General features: G+C 48.1%; 1 protein-coding gene across 7 annotated transcripts in view; it reads right to left on the bottom strand.

The window, feature by feature from the left end:
• The window catches only part of MDC1 (mediator of DNA damage checkpoint 1), a 212987-nt gene that overhangs the window by 141760 nt on the left and 47557 nt on the right, over positions 1-23670 (bottom strand). For all 7 annotated transcript variants that reach the window (XR_014962557.1, XM_085609059.1, XM_085609185.1 and 4 more), the window contains exon 2: positions 18044-18165. Coding sequence is in view for 6 of the 7 variants with exons in the window: in XM_085609059.1 (XP_085465185.1) it covers positions 18044-18164 (121 nt within the window). In the remaining variant the exon portion in view is untranslated. The remainder of the gene's footprint in view (positions 1-18043; positions 18166-23670) is intronic.

Raw genomic sequence — 23670 nt, 5'->3', positions numbered from 1 at the left:
GTCAGTCACTCAGTGTCAGTCACTCAGTGTCAGTCACTCAGTGTCAGTCACTCAGTGTCAGTCACTCAGTGTCAGTCACTCAGTGTCAGTCACTCAGTGTCAGCTAAAGCAGCTCTGCTGACCCGGTTCTATGGCTCTAAAGCAGTTTCGCTGATCTGGTTCTCTCCCTCTAAAGGAGCTCTACTGACCTGGTTTCTCTGGCTCTAGAGTAGCTCTACTGACCTGGTTTCTCTGGCTCTAGAGTAGCTCTGCTGACCTGGTTTCTCTGGCTCTAAAGCAGCTCTGCTGACCTGGTTCTCTGGCTCTAAAGCAGCTCTGCTGACCTGGTTCTCTGGCTCTAAAGCAGCTCTGCTGACCTGGTTCTCAGGCTCTAAAGCAGCTCTGCTGACCTGGTTCTCAGGCTCTAAAGCAGCTCTGCTGACCTGGTTCTCAGGCTCTAAAGCAGCTCTGCTGACCTGGTTCTCAGGCTCTAAAGCAGCTCCGCTGACCTGGTTCTCAGGCTCTAAAGCAGCTCTGCTGACCTGATTCTCAGGCTCTAAAGCAGCTCTGCTGACCTGGTTCTCAGGCTCTAAAGCAGCTCTGCTGACCTGGTTCTCAGGCTCTAGAGCAGCTCTGCTGACCTGGTTCTCTGGCTCTAAAGCAGCTCTGCTGACCTGGTTCTCTGGCTCTAAAGCAGCTCTGCTGACCTGGTTCTCTGGCTCTAAAGCAGCTCTGCTGACCTGGTTCCCTGGCTTTAAAGCAGCTCTGCTGACCTGGTTCCCTGGCTCTAAAGCAGCTCTGCTGACCTTGTTCTCTGCCTCTAGAGCAGCTCTGCTGACCTGGTTCTCAGGCTCTAAAGCAGCTCTGCTGACCTGGTTCTCAGGCTCTAAAGCAGCTCTGCTGACCTGGTTCTCAGGCTCTAAAGCAGCTCTGCTGACCTGGTTCTCAGGCTCTAAAGCAGCTCTGCTGACCTGGTTCTCACGCTCTAGAGCAGCTCTGCTGACCTGGTTCTCTGGCTCTAGAGCAGCTCTGCTGACCTGGTTCTCTGGCTCTAAAGCAGCTCTGCTGACCTGGTTCTCTGGCTCTAAAGCAGCTCTGCTGACCTGGTTCTCTGGCTCTAAAGCAGCTCTGCTGACCTGGTTCCCTGGCTTTAAAGCAGCTCTGCTGACCTGGTTCCCTGGCTCTAAAGCAGCTCTGCTGACCTTGTTCTCTGCCTCTAGAGCAGCTCTGCTGACCTGGTTCTCTACCTCTAAAGCAGCTCTGACCTAGTTGTAGGACCTCGTGACCTAGTTGTAGGACACCCCCGCGCCGCACGGCCTCCAGCTGCCGCGTGTGCCTCCCTGCCTATACTGCCTCGCTGCCCGGCTGCCGCGTGACCACGCCCCCTCCTTCGAGCGGCGTGGTCCGTGCTCGCCGCTTCTCCCCCTGGTGCCTTCGTTGGTTAGACCTGTTGTATTTGTTGTGAATTGTGCATTTTTCTTCTGTATTGCCTGCTTTTGTCTGCGGTCCGTGTACCTTCCCTCCCCGCTCCCCGCTTCCCGCCACCACCGCTGACCCCGCCCCTTTTTTCCTTCTGTACCCTCCCCGCTCCCGCCTCCCAGCTGCTCCGCCCCCCGCGCACTTCGCCATATATGGCGACCGTGCAAGCGCGCACGCGCAGTGGGCGCGCAGATTGTGCGCCGAAGGTGCGCCAAAGGTAAGCCCGTCTGCGCCCGTCCGTGCCTGGCCCGCGCCCAGCGCCCGTACCCCTGGCCCCGAGGACCCCAGCCCACCCGCCAGACGTACGACGCCACCACCCTCATCGCAACACCGGCCGAACCCCGGGATGCCACCAAGCCACCCCGAGACGCACCCACGGACCCTTCAGCTGACTCACCTGCAAGTTCACCTGCATCCAGACCTGCCGGCCACCAGCACCTGGCAAGCCGATCACCAGCAGCAACCACCTCAAGTGCATCCTCCTCAACACCCGCTCCTTCCACAGACACACCGTCGAACTCTGGAACCTCCTCGACACCACAGCCCCGGACGTTACCTTCCTCACGGAGACCTGGATGAACGCCTCTTCAGCGCCCGACATCGCCATCCCTGAGGGCTACAAGATCACCCGGAGGGACCGCACCGCCAACCAGATGGGAGGAGGCATCGCCATCATCCACAGGAACACCATCCGTATCACGACCAGCACCGACAACTCCCTAACCACCGCCGAACACCTGCACTTCCAGATCCACACCGACCCGAAGACCACCCTCAGAGGCACCCTGATCTACCGACCCCCGGGACCACGCACCCAATTCAGCGAGGACATCGCCGACTTCGTCAGCCCGCATGCCCTCCCCTCCGCTGACTACATCCTCCTGGGGGACCTCAACTTCCACCTGGAGAACAACAACGACCGCAACACCAGCACCCTGCTCGACAACCTCGCCAACCTTGGTCTCAAGCAACTGGTGTCCACCCCCACCCACCTCGCCGGACACACACTCGACGCCGTCTTCTCATCCAGCACAGACATCGCCTTCAGCCACGCCACAGAACTTCACTGGACGGACCACAGCTGTGTCCACTTCACCTTCAAAAGAACGGCGATCCACCACCACCAGCCTCAGGTTGGCCATAGAAGCTGGAACAAGATCACAGTCGACCAGCTCGCCGCCTCCCTGAGCCAGCACCCTCCTGCCAGCTCAGCGAACCCCAGCCAGGCCGCCGAAAACCTCACGAAGTGGATCAGCAACTGCGCGGACGAACTCGCCCCTCTGAGGACCCCGCCTAGCAGACCTGGCAGCAAGAAGGCCCCATGGTTCACCGACGAACTCAAGAGCTCCAAGAAGAACTGCCGAGCCCTCGAGAAAGGCTGGAGAAGGGAACCAACACCGGACAACATGACCACCCTCAAGCTCGCCACCCGGAAGCACCACCAACTGATCCGCGCCGCCAAGAAAACTGCATTCAAAGACCGGCTGGACAACAACGCACACAACTGCAAAGAACTCTTCAACATCGTGCAAGAGCTCTCCAACCCCAGCGCAGGAAACAACGACATCACCCCATCGCAAGACCTCTGCAACTCCCTCGCCTCCTACTTCCACAACAAGATCGCAGACATACACAACAGCTTCAGCATTCATCCGACGCACGCCACGACCACAGCAACGCCGCCCACCACCACCCTCCGCGCCTGGACTCCGATCAGCACCGAATACACCGTCCGCATGATGAAGTCCGTCCACTCCGGATCTCCGACCGACCCCTGCCCTCACCACGTCTTCAACAAGGCAGACGCTGTCATCGCACCCCACCTGCGGGACATTATCACCACCTCCTTCGACACCGCCACCTTCCCCGAGAGCTGGAAGCACGCAGAACTCAGCGCTCTACTCAAGAAACCCACTGCGGACCCCACCGAACTCAAGAATTACCGCCCCATCTCGCTCCTCCCGTTTCCAGCCAAAGTCATCGAGAAGACCGTCAACAAGCAGCTGGTCGCCATCCTCGAGACTAATGGATCCCTCGACCCCTCACAGTCTGGCTTCCGAGCCAACCACAGCACCGAGACCGCCCTCATCGCTGCCACCGACGACATCAGAGCCCTGATGGACAACGGAGACACAGCGGCCCTCATCCTCCTAGACCTCTCCGCGGCATTCGACACGGTCTGCCACCGCACCCTAGTACAGCGCCTCAGCAACGTCGGAATCCAGGAGAAGGCACTGGATTGGATCATCTCCTTCCTCGACGGAAGGACACAGAGTCCGCCTACCACCGTACAAGTCAGAGGCCACCAAAGTCATCTGCGGCGTCCCTCAAGGATCCTCGCTGAGCCCCACCCTCTTCAACGTCTACATGAGCCCCCTCGCGGCCATCGCACGCCAACACAACCTCAACATAATCTCCTACGCCGACGACACCCAGCTGATCCTCTCCCTGACCAACGACCCCGCCGCCGCCAGAGCCGATCTGCACAAAGGGATGAAAGATGTAGCCGAGTGGATGACGACCAGCCGCCTGAAACTGAACTCAGACAAGACGGAGGTCCTCATCCTGGGCCCCTCGCCCACCGCCTGGGACGACTCCTGGTGGCCCCCCGCCCTGGGCACCGCACCCAAACCGACGGACCACGCACGCAACCTGGGCTTCATCCTGGACTCCTCCCTCTCCATGACCAGGCAAGTCAACGCCGTCTCCTCGGCATGCTTCAACAACCTACGCATGCTACGGAAGATCTTCTGGTGGATCCCCATCGAGACCAGGAAGACCGTCACCCAGGCCCTCGTCACCAGCCGACTGGACTACGGCAACGCCCTCTACGCCGGGACCACCGCCAAGCTCCAGAAGAGACTCCAGCGGATCCAGAACGCCTCAGCCAGACTCATCCTCGACATCCCACGTAACTGCCACATCTCCGGACACCTGAGAGACCTGCATTGGCTCCCCGTCAACAAAAGTATCACCTTCCGTCTCCTCACCCACGCACACAAAGCCTTCCACGACCAAGGCCCGATCTACCTCAACAACCGAATCAACTTCTACGCTCCCAAACGCCACCTCCGATCAGCCAGCCACGCCCTCGCCGCCGTCCCGCGCATCCGAAGAGCGACAACAGGAGGGAGGTCCTTCTCCTACCTGGCCGTCAAGACCTGGAACTCCCTCCCGACCGACCTACGCCTGACCAAGGACCACCTCTCCTTCAGGAAGAAGCTGAAGACCTGGCTGACCGAGCAGTAACGGCACCCCCCCCCCCCCCCCCCCCCCCAGCGCCTTGAGACCCTACGGGTGAGTAGTGCGCTATACAAATGCTTTGATTGATTGATTGATTGCTCTGCTGACCTGGTTCTCACCCTCTAAAGCAGCTCTGCTGACCTGGTTCTCACCCTCTAAAGCAGCTCTGCTGACCTGGTTCTCTGCCTCTAGAGCAGCTCTGCTGACCTGGTTCTCTGCCTCTAGAGCAGCTCTGCTGACCTGGTTCTCTGCCTCTAGAGCAGCTCTGCTGACCAGGTTCTCTGGCTCTAAAGCAGCTCTGCTGACCTGGATTCTCTGGCTCTACTGCAGCTCTGCTGACCTGGTTTCTCTGGCTCTAGAGCAGCTCTGCTGACCTGCTTCTTAGGCTCTAGAGCAGCTCTGCTGACCTGATTCTCTGGCTCTACAACGGCTCTGCTGACCTGGTTTCTCTGGCTCTACAGCAGCTCTGCTGACCTGGTTCTCTGCACTCACGATGCACGCACCCGACTTTGCGAAAATATATTTAAAAATAATATAAGTTTACTATAAGTACAAATATATTATTTTTATGAATATCTTAGATAATCTCTTGCCCTAATATGTATATTAAAGACACATACATATCATTTTGGAACATAATTTTTTTTTGCGAGAGTCGCGCACCCAGAGCTCCCCAGCACGTATATGACGTCACCCGGGACCCGCCGCCGTGCAAGCATATTGTACCGTAATGCGCCTGTGTCGCAAATGTGCGGGAGCAGGTGTCGCGGACTGGTCACATACCAATCGCGCACATCACGTAATATTAAATGTATATGATGTAACTGAAAAACACGCAGCCGTCGCACACCCTATGCGGACCCTTCACGACTTTTCTAAAATGGCGGCTAGAATCCACGCAACCACCGTGTTGTGTACGCTTTGAGTGCGCAACTCCGAAAAAAAAATGTAGAATTCTTTTTTTCAGGAAAATAATATAAATATATTAAAATAAAAAATAAAAACAAAAAAAATAATCAATATTTCAGTTTGAATTTTTTATATTTTTTTGCAATTTTCAGAAAAATATATAATGTTATTTAATGAATAAAATATTTATAAATAAACAGTTAAACCATCACAATTAAAAATTAGCATTTAAAAAACCTTTGAAATACACTGAAAAAAACCATAGGTTTCAGAGACGTTATAGTTAGAAATTAGCATTTAAAAAACCTTAGAAATTCACAGAAAAAAAACATAGGTTTCAGGGGTGTTCTAGTTAGCTGGCCATTTCACTCGTACAAAACCATAGAAATTCCTCCGTTATAGTTAGTTCTGCTAACTATAACTCGCGCACCCGCAATACACTGCTGATGATGTCACATATTGCATCATTCATGACATGGTCAGTGACATGACTGATGACATCTCAAATGACATCACTGATGACATCATCCACTTGACAATCTGATACACCTCATCATACACTAGTATAACCTTTCACCACTCACTGTAAAATACAGAGTACCATATTTGAAACCATTGACACACCAATACCAGTTACTACATACCCACTCACTGATTTCTAAGTCTACACACACAACTACCCATTCAACAACAGAATCATTTATACATGCAGTCACTAATTAATAGAACACTATCAAATGCACTTATACACATATATAGACATTGACACATCAGCAGTCATCTTAGTCGGTTATGCAGTCATCCTACTCACTCATGAAAAAAATTAATCACACATTTACTCACTTACACAATTATCCAACAACACCTCATTTAATCAAACACATAGTAACTCATAGTCAATATGTAAAAAAATCACCATTACAATTATACACTGATTCATATAGTTACTCTCAATCACTGACTCTTACACATGCTTATTTATATGCACCAACTCACATACAATGCCTTTTATTTTTTTACTTTGTTGAAGATGTACAACTAAAACATATATTCGCTTACCAACACACAAATAAATACACTCAGTCACCCAAACAACTGTTTCCACATGCACTCTTAAACCTATACACCTAATCAATCAACCATTCACACATCTATGCATAGAGTTACACATACCCCATCCAACCACACACAAACTCACCATACAAATACTCACCCAACTAATCAATAACTAATATACACACTCATGTAGTTAGTGATCAACAGATGCAGCATGTTATACAACAACAGAGAAAGTGATGCACACATTCATATAGTTTAGTTACTAATCCATGTATTAAATGAGACACTTAATTACTCACTTAGACAGTCAGACAGCTACTAAATCCTCCATCCAGACAGTTATATATCCACTCAATCTTCAATACAGATTGGTATATATATATATATTCACTGAAAAAACCATAGGTTTCACACATGTTATAGTTAGCGGAAATTTTACTGATAAAAAACCAGTGAAATTCCCCCGTTATAGTTAGCGCAGGCAACTATAACTCACGCGACTGCAATCCTCTGCTGATGCTAATACTGTATTTAGACACTTATTTGCCCATGTCTTCTTCCATACATTTTTAGCTATACATATATTACAAATATATTTTTTTCATAAAGACACATATGTCATCAGCAGAAGATTGCAGTCGCGTGAGTTATAGTTGCCTGCGCTAACTATAACGGGGGAATTTCACTGGTTTTTTATCAGTAAAATTTCTGCTAACTATAACATGTGTGAAACCTATGGTTTTTTCAGTGAATTTGCAAGGTTTTTTAAATGCTAATTCCTAACTATAACGTGTGTGAAACCTATGGTTTTTTCAGTGAATTAGTACGGTTTTTTAAATGCTAAGTTTTTTTCCCTTATAATAAGCCCTGTACATTTGGTGGCCTTCGGCCACCAAAAGCACAGGGGGTGGGGTAAGTGTGGATAGTGTTTTTTGCCCTTAACATAAGCCCTGTGCTTTTGGTGGCCTTCGGCCACCAAAAGCACAGGGGGTGGGGTAAGTGTGGATAGTGTTTTTTTTATTTTTATTTTTTTACCGTACGCTTACGGTAAGCGTACGGTAAGCGTACCCCGCGAAATTGCCGAAAAAAAAATAAAACCGTTTTTGCACTTGGGGGATGTTTGGGGACTCCCTCAACATGACTATGTGGGAGGGAGTTGTCAAAACAGCCCCTTTACATGTTTTTGGGCTTGATATTTTAAAAATCACTCTCAGTGCGAGAGACAAAATGGCGGCCGCCGCTTCCTGGTTTCGGCCGATTCGAATGTTTACTAAGATCTAAGAGCCAATCAGAATCGCGCTCGCGCACGCCACCGTACGCTTACCGTAAGCGTACGGTAAGCGTACCGTAAGCTGGCTCAGATATATATATTGATTTAAAGGCTATTTTCTCAGAATCTACTGAACAGATTTACACCAAACCTACAAAAGGCACTTCCTTGACCTAGGGACTACCTCTCTGCCAAATTTTGAGTAATTCTGTTCAGCCGTTCGGGCTGTAGCTCGTTCTAAAGGTCCTATGGAAAAATGCATGGGAAAAACGCGTTTTGGGACCCCCCTTTTATCTCAGCCCCCGCTTGACGGATCCCCCCGAGACTTTCAGGGTAGGAGCGGAGCGTAGCGCCCCACCTATTTTGAAAAATTTGCGAGGATTCGTCGACCGGCGCCAAAGTTATTCAAAATAGAATGTTGAGGTTTTCCTATGGAAACGTGGTCCTAACTATAACTACCTACTGGCTATCGCCAGTAGGATATATATATATATATATATATATATATATATATATATATATATATATATATATATATAAAATACATATTTAAATTTCAAACTAAACCACATTCACTGGATGATGTCATCAGTGATATCATTTGAGATGTCATCAGTGATGTCTTCAGTGATGTCACCAGTGATGTCTTCAGTGATGTCACTAAACAGGTCATGAATGATGCAATATGTGACCTCATCAGCAGTGCATTGCGTGCGCGTGAGTTAAAGTTAGCAGAACTAACTATAACGGAGGAATTTCTATGGTTTCGTACGAGTGAAATGGCCAGCTAACTATAACACCCCTGAAACCTATGGTTTTTTCTGTGAATTTCTAAGGTTTTTTAAATGCTAATTTCTAACTATAACGTCTCTGAAACCTATGGTTTTTTCAGGGAATTTCAAAGAGTTTTTAAATGCTAATTTCTAACTATAACGTCTCTGAAACCTATGTTTTTTTTCAGTGAATATATATATATATATATATATATATATATATATATATACACATATACACACACACACACACACATACAAACATATATACACATACATACATACATAGGAAAAAACAAAGGTTACCAGGACGTACGTTCGGCTCCGATTTCCCTCATACAAAACCAGTGAAATTCAGCAGTTATAGTTACCTGAGCTAACTATAATGTATGCCCCCGCAATGCACTGCTTCAGACTTTACATATTACATCACTCATGCAATTACAATACAATAAGTAGGCTGCAGTGTAGATTTACACAATCCACATGGGGACCAAAATATATTTCTGTGAAGAGCACTTCTGTGCTTTGGCTAGGCTGCAGTTTAAATGCACTGCAGTGACACATGCATGGAAAATGCCTAATCCTATATATTTATATATAAATATAGGACATACTGGGGTCAGGGTGTCATCACAGTGAAATAAAACCCAAACGTTATTTCACTGAGTAGACTTGGCTAAACGTTTCCGTAATAGCCGTAGGTTGGGATTAAAATCTTCATTTTCTCCACCATACGTGATGCCGAGGGGGTCTTATGTTCATTTCCAGAACTGGTGGCTCAGGAATTTGCACGGCATTTCTCCTCACTATACGAGCATCGTGAGTAGCTCTCAGAGGCCCAAATAGCGGAATTCCTTATAGATATCCCACCTCAAAGGCACACGGACCATGTGTGGGACCAACTAGAGGCCCCTATCACCATTGACGAGCAGAGCGGGGCCTTGCATGCTATGTGCCCAGGGCGGCCCCCGGACCCAATGGATTCCCTATGGAGTTCCTGAGGCCGAGTATTAGGCCCCCACTTGCTGGCAGCAATACATGATGCCCAAGAACAAAGTATATTACCCCGGTATTGGAGTCATGCAGGTATAGTCTTATTCCTTAAACCTAGTTGCCCTCCGAAAAGGACCCTTCATCATACCGCCCCATCTCTCTTATCAACTTTGAGCTTAAACTATTAGGGAAGGTCCTGGCTGGTCGCCTACGGACTTGTGTGTCGGACTTAATCCACCCGGACCAATCCGGCTTTAAGCCTCATCGGGCTTCTCGTCACAACATACGAAGAGTACATAATGCCATAGCGATGGCTCCAGCGTTGGGGCGCCCGGCAGCTATACTATTAGCTGACAGACAAAGCATTCAATTCTCTCGACTGGGTCTATCTATTCAAATTACTTGAAGCAGTAAATTTTGTCCCTCACTTTATAGCATATGTCCGTTTACTGTAGACTAACTTAATGCCATCTGTTCGTATAGCCGGACATCACTCAGACCCCTTCCCAATTCACAGGGGAACGAGACGGGGTTTCCCCCATCCCGCTGTTGTGCGCCCTAGCAGTGGAACCTTTGGCGGCAAGATCAGACTGCATCACACTATACGCGGATGACGTCATTTTCTTTATGACGGACCTGTGGTTTTCGGGGCCCCGTATCTTAAAAATCCTTTGTTTGGAGAAACTACTGGTCTGCACACCAACCCTGCTAAATCTGTGCTTTTCCCAGCATGCGGTAACCAGGGGCGGGGCATCTTGGCGATACAGCTGTCGCACGCAATGAGAGGTTTGACATATTTGCGCATCTTCGTGTCGCCATGCCCTAAGATTTTATGGGCAAATAATATCAACCCGCTACTTACGAGTCTAGATAGCGAAACGACAATATGGTCTTCTCTTCCACTCTCACTATATGGATGGTCAGCCATCTTTAAGATGGTTTCTCTACCCAGAATTCTCTACAGACTACAAAACTTCCCTTAAAAAATTCTGCGATCCTGGTTCGCACAAGTAAAGGCCATACACAATACATTTCTCTGGAACTGAGGGGCGATCAGGTTAGCGCTGCACACCTGTGCACAGTCCACATACTCCGGGGGTATTGCGGCAGCAGATATTTATGCATACTATGTGGCCTCCCATATATTGATAATAAACGAATGGTGGTACAAATCGGCAACTGACACGGCTTTTGCGCTCGAACACGCGGCAATGGAAGGGGCTCCCCTTCTCCAGCTCCTATATAGCTCCAGAAACTTCGATATTCTACCCCAGGCGAGTACAGTGGTGATACAGCTTTGGCGGTATACGGTCAGACAGATGGTGTGGTACGAGACCCTAACCCAGGCAACTCCTTTGTGGCATGGCACATACCTCCGTCCGGTGGCAGCCCTGAGGGGGTTCCGTGGGTGAGACTTAGGGATATCTACCCTGGGTGATGTAATGCGAGGCACTACATTGAAATCTTTTCAACAGCTACAAGTAGAATTCCAACTACATAGGACACAATTTTACAAATATCTCCAATTACGCCATGCTTTGAGCCCCTTGATTCATGCTTTAGAGCCCCTACCGGAATTTCATCCTCTTGAGGGTCGCCTACTGATGGGGGATCTGGGCTTACATAAAATCAGGCAAATATACCAAACACCGATGACTCATACATGGACAACACTTGACAAGACTAGAAGAGCGTGGCAAGAAGATATCCCTGACTTGACAGATGATGACTGGGCTGAGGCCACTCATCACACATTCAGAGCTGGAGTACATCCTTGGCTGTGAGAACTAACTACTCTGGGTCAGAGAACAATGACCTGCCTCTGAGCCCAAGAAAGGCCAACGGATGTTAACTGATGAAACCTTAGCAGGAACTAGCTATCTAGGAGAGGACAAGCGCAGTGATCAGAAGAAAGGGCCGCTTTAGTAGTACTGCTTGATTTGAAGATGTAATTGAGGTCTTCTATTCATTTTCATTAAGTCTTTATTTCGATGAAAATAATCATAAAAGACAATTCATACAAAAAAGCTCAAAAGAGGCTTTTTGAGTAAAAACACAGTGCCATATGAGCAATCAAAACAAAATATCAAATCAGTGATTAATACAATATGTATATCAGATGAAAATAATAAGCAGCCAAGGACCACTATAAAACCATGTAAATACAAAAATACAGTATAAAACCAATTAATCATGTGACTAAAAATTAGTTAATTAATAAAACCATACTGAAGTTATATCACATTGTTGTGGCTACAACTAGGCCTGCTTTTCTCCTAGTTTTTTGCAGCGAATAAGCCATGCCCATCTCAGGAATTTTGCCACAGCTACAACTATAGGAACATCAATAGATGTCCGCAGAATCCTTAATGCCACCATGGCCGATCTGGTACCCATGTTCGTACAAATTGGATTAAGCCATTTGACCCTGGGGGAATTATAAGCCGGGCACACCAACAAGAAATGGGATATGGATTCCAGCGAAGCTGGGCAGAAGGGACAATGGTCAGACCCATTCGACCGCCAATTAGAAGTAAAGGCGTTGATTGGAAGAGAACCAACCCTAAATTGATGGTATAGTTTTCTATCCACCGGTCTAGAAATAATATCCCAGTATGCTTCAAATACAAAATCCTGGTCATGCATCAAATAGTCCGAGGATAAGGTAGACCTAGTGGAAGAAAGAAAATACTTGTTCTTGACCATGTCCCAATAGGCGGCCTTGAGTTCCCTTTTGGACGGAAATGGAGTTTCATCAGGATGAGTCCACAGGCCACTCATTCCCATCCCACACAGGGAGTTTTTTACATCCTGTAACCATTTAATCTTCCCAGTACAGCCAACCCCCCTGAAATAAATAAGGGATTTCGCATATTGGGAAAGCTCAGGGGTAACCCAAAGACGCCGCCAAAACGCTATTGGTCTAAAACGAGCTAAATCCTCAATTTGAAAGCAACCCAGATCCAAAAAAAGAGGCAATAGTGGAGTGGATTGGGGAGACTCGTAATAGCTCTGACAAATTTATTCTGGGCTTGTGCCAAGGAAGAAATGTTCTCGAAACCCCATAGTTCCGCTCCATATAGAATTGAAGTAATAACCTTGGTATTATATAACTTTAAAACAGGGGCCATAGGCTTGGTAAATGAAAGCTTGTGTTTTTTAACAAGGGCTCCTGCTAGCTGGGCATGTTTCAGAGCTAAAAGATCAATGTGTGTTTTCCTGCTAAGTTTCTTACCCAGAGGGATCCCCAGGTATGCAAAGGCTTCTGTCTGTTCCAAAAGGGCATTGTTCATGAATACAGTGCTTTGAATGGTCTTATGATGGTGAAAGACCATAAACTTGGTCTTGTCCACATTAACCACGAGCTCATGGTCGCGGCAGAACTCCTCGAACCTTGACAATGCAGCCTGTAGTCCCTTCTGCGTCTTAGATAGTATCAGGGTATCGTCCGCGAACATGAGCAAAGGCATCCTAAGCCCCCCCAAGCTAGGGGCGTCTGTGTGGTATGTGGAATAGTATTGAACCACCCTGTTGATAAACAGGGAGAACAATGTCGGCGCCAGGACCCATCCTTGGCGCACACCCTTTACGACAGGGAAACTAGCTGTAATCTCTCCCTTTGAGCCCCACCACACCTGAGTATAGTTCGTATTGTGCAACTTAATTATCAAGGCTAATCGCTCCTGGGGCATCCCTACTTCCAAAAAGGCGTGCCACATTTTATTACGTGGCACCAGATCAAAAGCAGACTTATCAATAAAGGCTGCATATAGGGACCCTCCTCCTATAATGACTACCTTCCAGTAAAACATAATGAACCTAAAAACCTGGTCAATGGTGCTGGTAAAAGGGCGAAAGCCTGCCTGCAAAGGTGACAAAATCTCATTCCCCTCAATCCACGCTTGGATTCGACTAAGGACCAATCTAGTGATTATTTTCTGCATAGAGTCAATAAGGCTATTAAGCTTGATAGTACTAGTGGGTCATGATCACTTTCGGCCCGCTCAACGACCGTCATGTCATATAAGTGTACCCAAAAATCGACACTAACAAGGATGTAATCTATCCTACTTGATCTTAGGCCATTGTTATAAGTAGGTGCACCCATCCGACCCGACTGGGTCCTACCATTTGCTGCTCTTACTCCCTTCTCCAGACACATCCCCTTAAGCTGCAAAGCAGCTTCAGTCCATTTTTTAATTGGTCTGAGATCTAAAGAGGGGATCTCCCATTGGGAGTCCTCGTCGGAGGTTAGATTACCATCCTCAAAGCCAAGGGGTTCAAAACAACAATTAAAATCCCCCGCTATGATCAAATGGTGCCCTACTTTCCAACTGTCCAGAAACCCATCGAGGATTTCAACAGTCTCCGATCGCCTGCCCCCCGGTTGGCCTCTTGCATAGATGTTGATTAGCAAAATATCCCTAGCATGGCCAGAGCGTAAACAAAGGGCCAAGATATCAGGGCTGTCAATAAATACATCCTTGACAGTGTAGCTCACCTCCCCTTTCGCCCCCCTAGTGCTGGTTTAGAAAAGTTAAGAAACTCAGGGTGATGGACTTGATCCATGGCCCATGTCTCCTGGAATACCCAGATTTCATGCTGGTCAATGAAAGTTGTCCAGTCGCTGGATTCAGTTTTGGGCAAAAGCCCCGCGATGTTCCAGGAGCCCAATGAAAGGTCCACAGCCCCGGGTACCTGCATAGACCGTAATGCAAGCCTATCAAAAGAATCTCTGGTTGGGGAACCTTGTCGAATCCCCCGTACCCCTCTGTTGAGCTTGCTATAGTTATTACAGTCCCCCCTTCGCAGCCGAGTCAGTCATTACTATCCAGAGTAGAAAGGGCATCGAGTCGATTACTCACGGGGACTAAGTGTTCAGACAACCCTTGTGTTTTAGGAGTCCCTCTCGTATTGGCACCACTAGGTTCAAAGGTGGGTTGGTAAAAGAAACCCAATGGTAATACGGAAATGGAATCCCTTACAACGCGATGCCCTGCCCTCGACAAGATGTATTGTACCAGGCTTGGTGATCTGAAACTCCAACAACACACAATCCCCCCTAAGTATTTTCTGAGACTTCCCCACCCAAGGAACCCTGCGCACCATTTTAAATTCAGTAAACAAGTCTTTTGTTAGCCCAGTTCTTGAACTAAGAAAGTGTAGGGCCTTATTGCGTAGGATGGACCAGTTTTCCCTTGCCTGTGGTGCGAGCTCCGGGACATTCCCCAGAACAACAGTATAAGGGGTGGCCTCCGGTGGTAGATGTAGAGAGATTGGGGGGTAGAATGTCTCTGTTGGTGAATGGTGGAATAATTGCTATCTACCCAATCTCTGAGGGGCTGGGGGGACACCATGTGGGCCAGGACCACCTACAATTGGGGGGTTTGAATGATTATTAGCCGTGACTTCAATGGGAGGATTAGGTATAGTATTCAGCATATAAAGAGGACTAATCCAACCATATGAGGAAATCACCCCTGTCAGCAGGGATCCTAAAGCAGCAGCTAGCCACAAAGCTGAGGGCTTGCGCTATTTAGCGCTGCAGTCAGGAAGCTCCTCCCTCCTGGAGGAGGCGCTGGGTGCACAGGTTGCTGACGGGACAGGTAGTCCCCACCAGAGGCAAGGGTCAATGGCGTCTTATATACGTATATCAGTGTTCATATGGGAATAATACGTCTTATTCTGGAAGGACAGAGGTTTCTGGCCGGTCAGCGTTGCTTATCTTCTGAATTCAGCAGAGTTCAGGGGTGACTTCATTCCTGGTCTTCTTCCGCCTATAGGTAACCCGCAACTCCTCAGAGCGACACAAAATAAGAGAGACAAACGAAGGAACCGTGAGTAGATTTACCCTTTCTGAAACCTCCGGGGAAAAAGGGAGAGAGGGACCACCAGTGCTTCAGACGTGAGGAAGTGCAAGGGGAAGGGTACGATGGGCTGGAGCAGTGAGATGAAAAACCCGCTAATCGACTGTCTTCCCCCTCCTCACGACCCCACCTGAGAACCTTGTATGCACCTGACTATGCCATTCACAGGCCCTTCCAAGACAGCTGGTCTCCAATCACAGAGCAGGCGGGGTGGGATCCACGCATCACACCTCCAGAGCTGGAATATGCATTCTTGGCTAGGAGAGTTAAAGACCCTGGCTCAGAGAGCAATGGCTTGCCTTTGAGCCCAAAAAAGGCCAGTTGGTGCTAACAGCTGACACCTGGCAAGAATTAGCTCTTTGGGAGTGGACAGGAACAGTTGGCAGAACAAAGAGTACCACTAGCCCTACCTCTTAACATGGAGATGCCACAGAGGGATTCTCCAATTCATCCCCAGGACCCTCCTACATGGTCTGACTCCAGTGGCCAAAAAGCTACTACAGGTCTGTGTTTTGCCAGTTGCATCCTACCATGTGGAAACAGTGGATCCTGGGTAATTTATTATAGTAAGGCAAAAAGGAAGTGCTGTAAAAAAGTGTGGGAGGAGTAAAAAAAATTGTTTTGATTAGGTGGTACAATTTCCCCAATTACTAACAAGTGCATAGGAAAAATCTGACACCTCAACCACCACCTCTTCAGAACATTCGTGGACGCAACACTACTTTTTATCAAATAGGCAACCATGCTGTAAGAGGAATCCTGACTTCTGCTGGAAGAAGAGGACTCGAACTAAGGTTTCCGAATAAAGATGGCACCAAGGGACTAGAACTGCTCTCCAACGGTCAAGTAGTTGGCCTTCTATTTACCTGTTTCAGGGACCCAGAAGCAGGACACCTGACGCCAATTTTTCTAAAGAGGTCTAGGTCCTGCTGGCTGGAGAGAGATCTGGTGACCAGAAGCCTGCCAGGAGGAGCTAGGGGCTGCTGGAGAGACCAGAAGAAGCTTCCCAGCAGCTGGAGACTACGTCTGAAGGTAAAACCTTTGACGGGGGAACCCGCTTGCTGTATCGGACTTTTGCTCCATCATAGTCTGCCTGAAATTACCCCTAGGCCCTGGTCCACAGTGAACTGTTTTACATAGTGCTGGACTTTGCTGGAATATTCTGTAATGGTACTCTAGGATCGCCAGACACATCAAGGATTACAGCAGTGTGGAGGAGGAAGGCTGGGGGCAGAGAGGGGCAGGACAAGTGGTGGTCCTGAAGTTTGTTGATCTGTCCGAATCTGCAGTGTTGCATAGAGTGATTATTTGGAAATTGTTTTCTGTCAGCAGGGCACCACACCCGAGAAGAGGCTAAGAAAGACAAGAAACGCAGGTCCAGGAGAGAGAGAAAAGTGACCTCTTTGCTCCTAAACAACTTCGTACTAGGAGTGATGGAGAGCTTGGAGCAACTTGCTATTAAGAATTTACAAATGAGTGCTAGTAATGTGGAAAAGGTGTTTTTGCGGGCAGACAGCAAACTGGAGGAAATGCAAGCACAACTAGGAGGTAGTACACCTAGGTTTGGGGGTGGTGCATCAGCTGCATGTGATAAGGAGAGACTTGGGCACCTGACGGGGGTTTTAAAACTGTGCATCTGGAGTTACCTGCTAGCCTAGTGGATGGCGATGTGATGGCAGTAGTGCAAGCATTTCTGCCAGGGGAGGTGCATGAAGGAGATTCTCTAGATGCTCTCAGTGTTCTTAAAGTGGTGTGACTATCCACTAGAGACAACTCCTGGTAGAGTTGCTGAGCCCAAAGGAGCGATCCCTGGAACTTGAGGGCTTACAAAGGAAGTCTATCATGGAGAAGAGCAAAGCTCTACCTTTTTCTGACCAGAGCACAAGAAACCAGTTAGGGTGCAAGAACTAAAGTAAGCTCATCAGGATCTTTTGAATGAGATATGGTTTAAGCTCAGGCCAGGCTGAAGCTGGTCCAGAAGTGAGAGACACATTTACAGATGCTGCTCAGAGGTTTCTGGCAGACATTCTCTGGATACCTGATGCCATGGATAACACAGCCTCCTCCTACAAATATAGGCCAATGCCCACACACTGTGGGAATAGGGGGGGGCTGGAAGGGTGTTAGGATACCTCGCATGGTATACAGAGGATGTTTTTTCCTTCCTTGTATTTTGAGGGTATAGTTCGGTTTATTTTCATGCTGTGTTCCCTCCTCACACAGGTATTAATTAGGTCTGCTGAACAAGAAGCTTCTAAGAAGACAGAAAAAGGTACAATCTGGAGTTACTGCACAACCTGCAGAACAAGGAAAAGATGTGATTATCTTTAAGATGTCAAAAGGTAGCAGACTGGAAAAATGGTGTACAACATTCGACTCAATTTGTGAAAGGGGGAGCTTGTGCTGAATAGTAGGTTATTTTAGCCTATCTAATCAGGACAATGGCACCTCGGTTCCCTGGCACCCACCTCGCTCTGGTCCATGTGCACTGCTGCAAAGGCGGAGCTTCCCAACCGGCTCCTGGCTAAACTCTGAACCATTGGAGCTGAGCAGTGTTTCGTCCCAGTCCAACAGCTGTGTCTGTTCCATGCTGTGAGATGGGAGAACAAAAAGAATAATTTTAGAACATCAATTTATTATACAGTAGTACGTAATAAACAGTTGAGTATTGCACTTTGCACCATTATGGTAACACCACTGCCTAGCACTGAACAAGTAACCCAGCATCAGTTATGATGGTAATCGAGTACCACCTTAAACAAGTCACTGGCCTCGGGATCTACCTGGTCTCGGATAGATGGAAACAGAAAACAGCTTCTCAATTTTATAACCTTTGTAAGATACTGGGTTATTAGCGCAGGGGTAAGTACCCATCTCACGTTATAATCACAGTACTGGTCAGGGTGAACCACTAAAATCTTTAAATAAACCAGAGCTCAACCCTCTGAAGGCTATGGCACAGAGCAGACAGGCTTAACTTGGAGGCAATGTGTGAAGTATTTATGCAGCACTATAACAGTAATAAAGTCGAAATGCAAAACAATAAAACATAAAAATCAATATTTAATAAACAAAATGACAAATATTCAAGAAGGTGACCAGAGATATGAATGCTTTAAGTTTTAAGTAGAAATAGTGCCAAGAAACACAAAGTGTTGTTGAAAGTCAATGGTCACTGGAGAACATGCTCCAGGCGCAATTTAACGCGGACCATGATGAAGCGTGGGTCGGATACACTGATCAGATTTGCCCTGGTCAAAGATTTTACCTTCTGACATTAGTCCTTTAAGTCCCGTTCTACCACAGTACACTTCTAAAGCCCACAAGGACATCACAGGAGGTACTTAGAGACTCACAGGGTGGCAGGCAGAGGCCAACAGGAGGGTCCTGCCCAGGTCCAGCTGCTATTGGTCAGCTGGGCCGTTGCAAGACAAGGTCTCTTGTAGCTAATTGTGTATGTGTAACTTTGAGAGGAAGTCAGCCTTATGACCCTTTGAGTCCACTATTTTGAACTGGGTGCAAGAGAGCTGGTCCCACCAAACTTAAGCTCTGAGAACAGGTGGTGCATGTGGAGAGTGTACTATGATAATCCTAGTGTCCTCCCATACTAAACACTAAAATCCAGTCCCTGTACCCTCAACAAATTCAGAGACAAATCTGGTAAAATCCAAGCTGAGCTTTCAGCAACCAGGTAGTGGATATACACAAAGTGGTTTGGCATTCTGTTTCCTTCCATTGAAGTATGCCCCAAATGTTAGATATTAAGCCCCGGCAGTCCTTACAAGTAGGATATAACATTCAAGCAGGATTTTACATACTGATGACAAAAAGGATGTTCACAGCCCCACCCTTGTGGTCACTCTAAACCAGTTCTGGGGAAGCTCTCCCTCCCACCGGAGTTGGGGCTTGGCTCACAAGAAGGACAAAAGGGAAGGCAGGCGTTAAGTGTAGGCTACATCTGCCTGCAACAGGGGAAGCCCCTTTGAAGTGCACCAAGAGTCTGGGCACAGCCTCTAGGCCTTTCCCTAAAGGGGAGGACAACACCTCCCCACACCCAAGGCTCATTGTCCCTCAGTCCTGCCAATTACCACACATCAGGCGTTAGACTTGCGCATTTCAGTGTGGTTGTTTACATCACCGCACTGAAATGGAAAATCATGCACTATAGCACAATCTCAGTTGCCAAGCGGAACGTTGCTATAATGCACATTATCAACTGAGCTCCAGTGGCTGTCAGTGCGGTGTGCACTGCTCCCGAGCGGTAGAGGCTAAGGGGGCTGGCTAGATCTGCTCGCAGCTCTGTGAATACTGCTACAATGTTTCCAAGATGTAGAGAGACAACCCCGGGCCGACACATGTGATGCCCAACTTAAACTGACATCACAATCAGTGTCTAATGGTGAAGTAGACTGATAGTGAGACACAGTTCAATAGGCTAGGTGAGCCAAGGGTCCATCCTCCTGCTGCCGCCCATGCTTCTTGAAATCAAAATGCGCAGTTCTTCCCGCTCTCGCCACAGCAGGGTGGGGGGAGATGAGGTGAGCAATTTCCAACGCCGGCTGCGGATGACTTTCGCTGTCATTAGTGCAGGGTTAGCCAGGCTGAGAGCTGCTGACACCGCCGCAGGGGGTAAAAATCATGAATCTAATCTGGATGGGATCCCGCCTGCACCCTTCAGCCACAGACAGGCCCTGAGCGGCTGGCTCAAGAGTCACTGAGGCGGCGCCGCGGGGCCAGTCGCCATGAAAGTGGGTGCAGCAATATAGAAGCTGCTATGCTCGCCGGTTACATGCTTGATGGCACCGTGGCAGCAGTATCACATGCGAGGAGGACCCAACAAGGCTTAGCTGCGCAGTGATGATGATGCATAATCAGTCATGAATCTAATCTGGATGGGATCCCGCCTGCACCCTTCAGCCACAGACAGGCCCTGAGCGGCTTACTCACGAGTCACTGAGGCGGCGCCTCGGGGCCAGTCGCCATGAAAGTGGGTGCAGCAATATAGAAGCTGCTATGCTCGCCGGTTACATGATTGATGGCACCGTGGCAGCAGTATCACATGCGAGGAGGACCCAACAGGGCTTAGCTGCGCAGTGATGATGATGCATAATCAGTAAGTACCTGAGAGAGCGGATTATATATTTACTATAATCATTAATTACATCTTTTTAAACACTTCTGTAACTGCCATGTATAAATTGCTGTTTGCCTGAGCCATTGAAATAGGCTAGTGTAGTGCCCTTCTATTTCTGGAGCTTTGCAGCAGTTTTAAGATCTTCTTAGAGTTTCTCGTTACTTAAATGGGTGTAATTTCAGATATGTATATGTGTTTCCCTCGTCTTTAATGCTTGATTTTGCTCGTGAGAAAGTGTCCCTCGTTGTTGAAATGTCACTCATAATAACACAGAAATTATGAAAATATATCACACATAAGAATCTGAAACCTTGGCAGTTATGGTCCCTGTCCTCAGAGCAGTTCGCACCTGACCACAGGGGAGCAGGGAACAGACAGAACCACGCGTGCCGAGCCACACGTGCCGAAACAATGCAAGCGCAACCTCACTTGCCTGAACAACGCATCGGCCTTAACCAAGCATATGCGTGGTTAAGGCAGATAGTGGTCTAGTGTTCAGGATGGGTGGGGAGAAGAAGAGGAAGCGTCAGAAGAGGAAGCTCCAGATGAGGAGTGGTAAGTGGGGCTGGTGCCGGGTTGAGGGGGGTGGCAATTTTTTGGGGTGGGGGTCACTTTTAGGGAGCGGAGGGGGATCAGGGTTGTTTTTAGGTCTCGCCGGGCTATAGCAGCGCATGCGCTGCTCTCGCCATGCGAGTGCCTTTTGCAATCGATTCTCTGAAAGCCTTACATATACGCGCAGGGATGGACAAAGATGGCTGCTCTCGCCATTTGTCCAAACCTAACAGCATGCGTGTGCACGTACGGACAGTGGACAGTCCGACGCCATCTTGTGGCAATAGCTTTCTATTTTCATGGCAACCAAGCTTCTTATCAGAAGCTTCGTCATGCTGCCTTGTTTTTACAGCGCGAACTTCACCCGAAGGTATCAGGTATCAGAGCGCTTCTATTTCTCCTTGCTACACCAAATATTTCTCTTTATCATCTCTTCTCTGCGTTTCTCTTTCTTTCTATTATCTTTCATTTTGTCTGTATTTAACTCTTTCCTCTCCCTTCTCCCTACCCCTCTCTGCCGTATAGTGGCTTCCTCCCTGGCTTCCTCTCTATTAATTATTTTTTCACTTTGTGTTCTCCCAGCTTTCCTCTTCATCATCTATCTCTCTCTCTCTCTCTCTCTCTCTCTCGCGAATGTTTTTTGCTCCACACTTTCATGCCTACTTTCAGGGACCCTCTCTTTTCTCCTCAACAGAATCAACCGCAGCTGCGAACAAGGCGCATGCGAACACCACCAACTGCACCTGCAGTGCCCGTGAGCACTAAAAGATGCACCTGGGGTATCTTTGAGCACCAACTGCCCCTGCAGTGCATGTAAACACCCATAACTGCAACCAAGGCACCTTTTAGAACAACTGTGTGCCCCTAAGACACCAAGGCACCAGCAAGCACCACTTGACTCCACCTGCAGTGCCTTGCATGCGCCAATAGCGCCTAGAGTGCTTGCAAGCATCACCCACTACAATTAATACCACCACAGGTAAACCCCAGCCCAATAACTGGAGGACCTTTGGGCGCCACTAGTCGCACCTCTTTTACCTACAACCACTGTCCACTGCACCCGTGAGCGCCAGCAAATGCATTTGTGGCATATGTGTTAGTGAAAGGAACAATAAACGCTCCCTAGTGCTTCCTTAAACCATGATTCTACGTCTGTTGCGGCTACAACGTAGCAAGTCACGAGGATGTCCACGTGACCGCATTGGAGATTAATTCCCCTAATTTTCACGAGTTGATTCACGTGACCCTATGTGAATTTAAATGTGACATTCCGTCCGTTCTCGGGCAGAGGTTTTTTTAGCACGTACTTTGTGGTAGGAGCAGGGCTTTGAGTGGGATGAAAAAGCTGTGAGGTCTCTCCAAGGGGCGTGGCCGATGTAATTAAGGGCGTAGCTTAAAAACACCTACACTAAATATGTGTTTTTCATTGCTTGCCGCCCGACTGGTGTGTTGATGCTCCTGTCATTGCATTCAGATATATAATGCAAGTAACATTACACCTGCAACAAGCCAGGACTATTGCTTTGTCAATCGGTGTTAGTTGCATAAGATAAATAAGCAACTTGTATGGCTTCGTTGTATAGAATATTGAAAATGCTTCAGTTCTGAAATGAAACGATGAGACTGAAAGAACAGTCTCTTTGAAGTTACATTAAAGCAGTGGAGGGTGAGACTGCTACAAAGCTAAGATTGTTTTTCCACCCAAGGATGAGGGCAAAAAATGGAGAGTCCGAAATGGATCTCTCTTAGCACCTGCTTTTTAGAATTGCCGGCACTGAGCACCGGCAGGATCCGGCTCACTTAAAGCCCTGGGTGGAGATACAAACAAGCATTAAAAATGCAATAGGTCTCGCCTTTTATTAAGTTAAAGCCATTTGCTTTGGTAAAGAATACCATTAGCAAAGCAAATGGCTTTAACGTAATCAAAGGCGAGACCTATTGCATTTTCAATGCTCGTTTTAATTGGGGGTAGGATTTTAGGCCTCAGGGCAGTGTATGGGTTTGGGGTAGTTTTATGGACAGAGGGGGTACGTTTTAGGTCTCTGGGCGGGGGGAGAGGGAGGTCGGGGTCGTTTACGGTAGGGGGCAGGGCTCTAGGCCTCAGGGCAGGGGGAGGGGTAGTTTTAAGGGCAGGACTGGTATTAGGCCTCACTGCAGGGGGCAAGGTAGGGGGTTAGAATTTAAGGGCTTAGGGCAGCGGGGTTGTGGATTGGTGATCTTAACCACGCATACCCTCTTACCATTCATGCCTTCACGACAAAATTACATGGTAAAGGAATGCGTGGTTAAGAAGCACTCGTGGTTAGGGCTGCGTATTAGAGCCACGCGTGGTTTAACCATGCGTGCCTCGGCCATACAACCCAGGGGAGCCATTAAGCTGCCAGTTGACAGGTGAATACTTATAGCAAG

Source organism: Triturus cristatus, chromosome 1_1 (genome assembly GCF_964204655.1).
Source record: "Triturus cristatus chromosome 1_1, aTriCri1.1, whole genome shotgun sequence".
NCBI lineage: Eukaryota > Metazoa > Chordata > Amphibia > Caudata > Salamandridae > Triturus > Triturus cristatus.
This window is presented reverse-complemented; position numbering and strand designations above follow the sequence as displayed.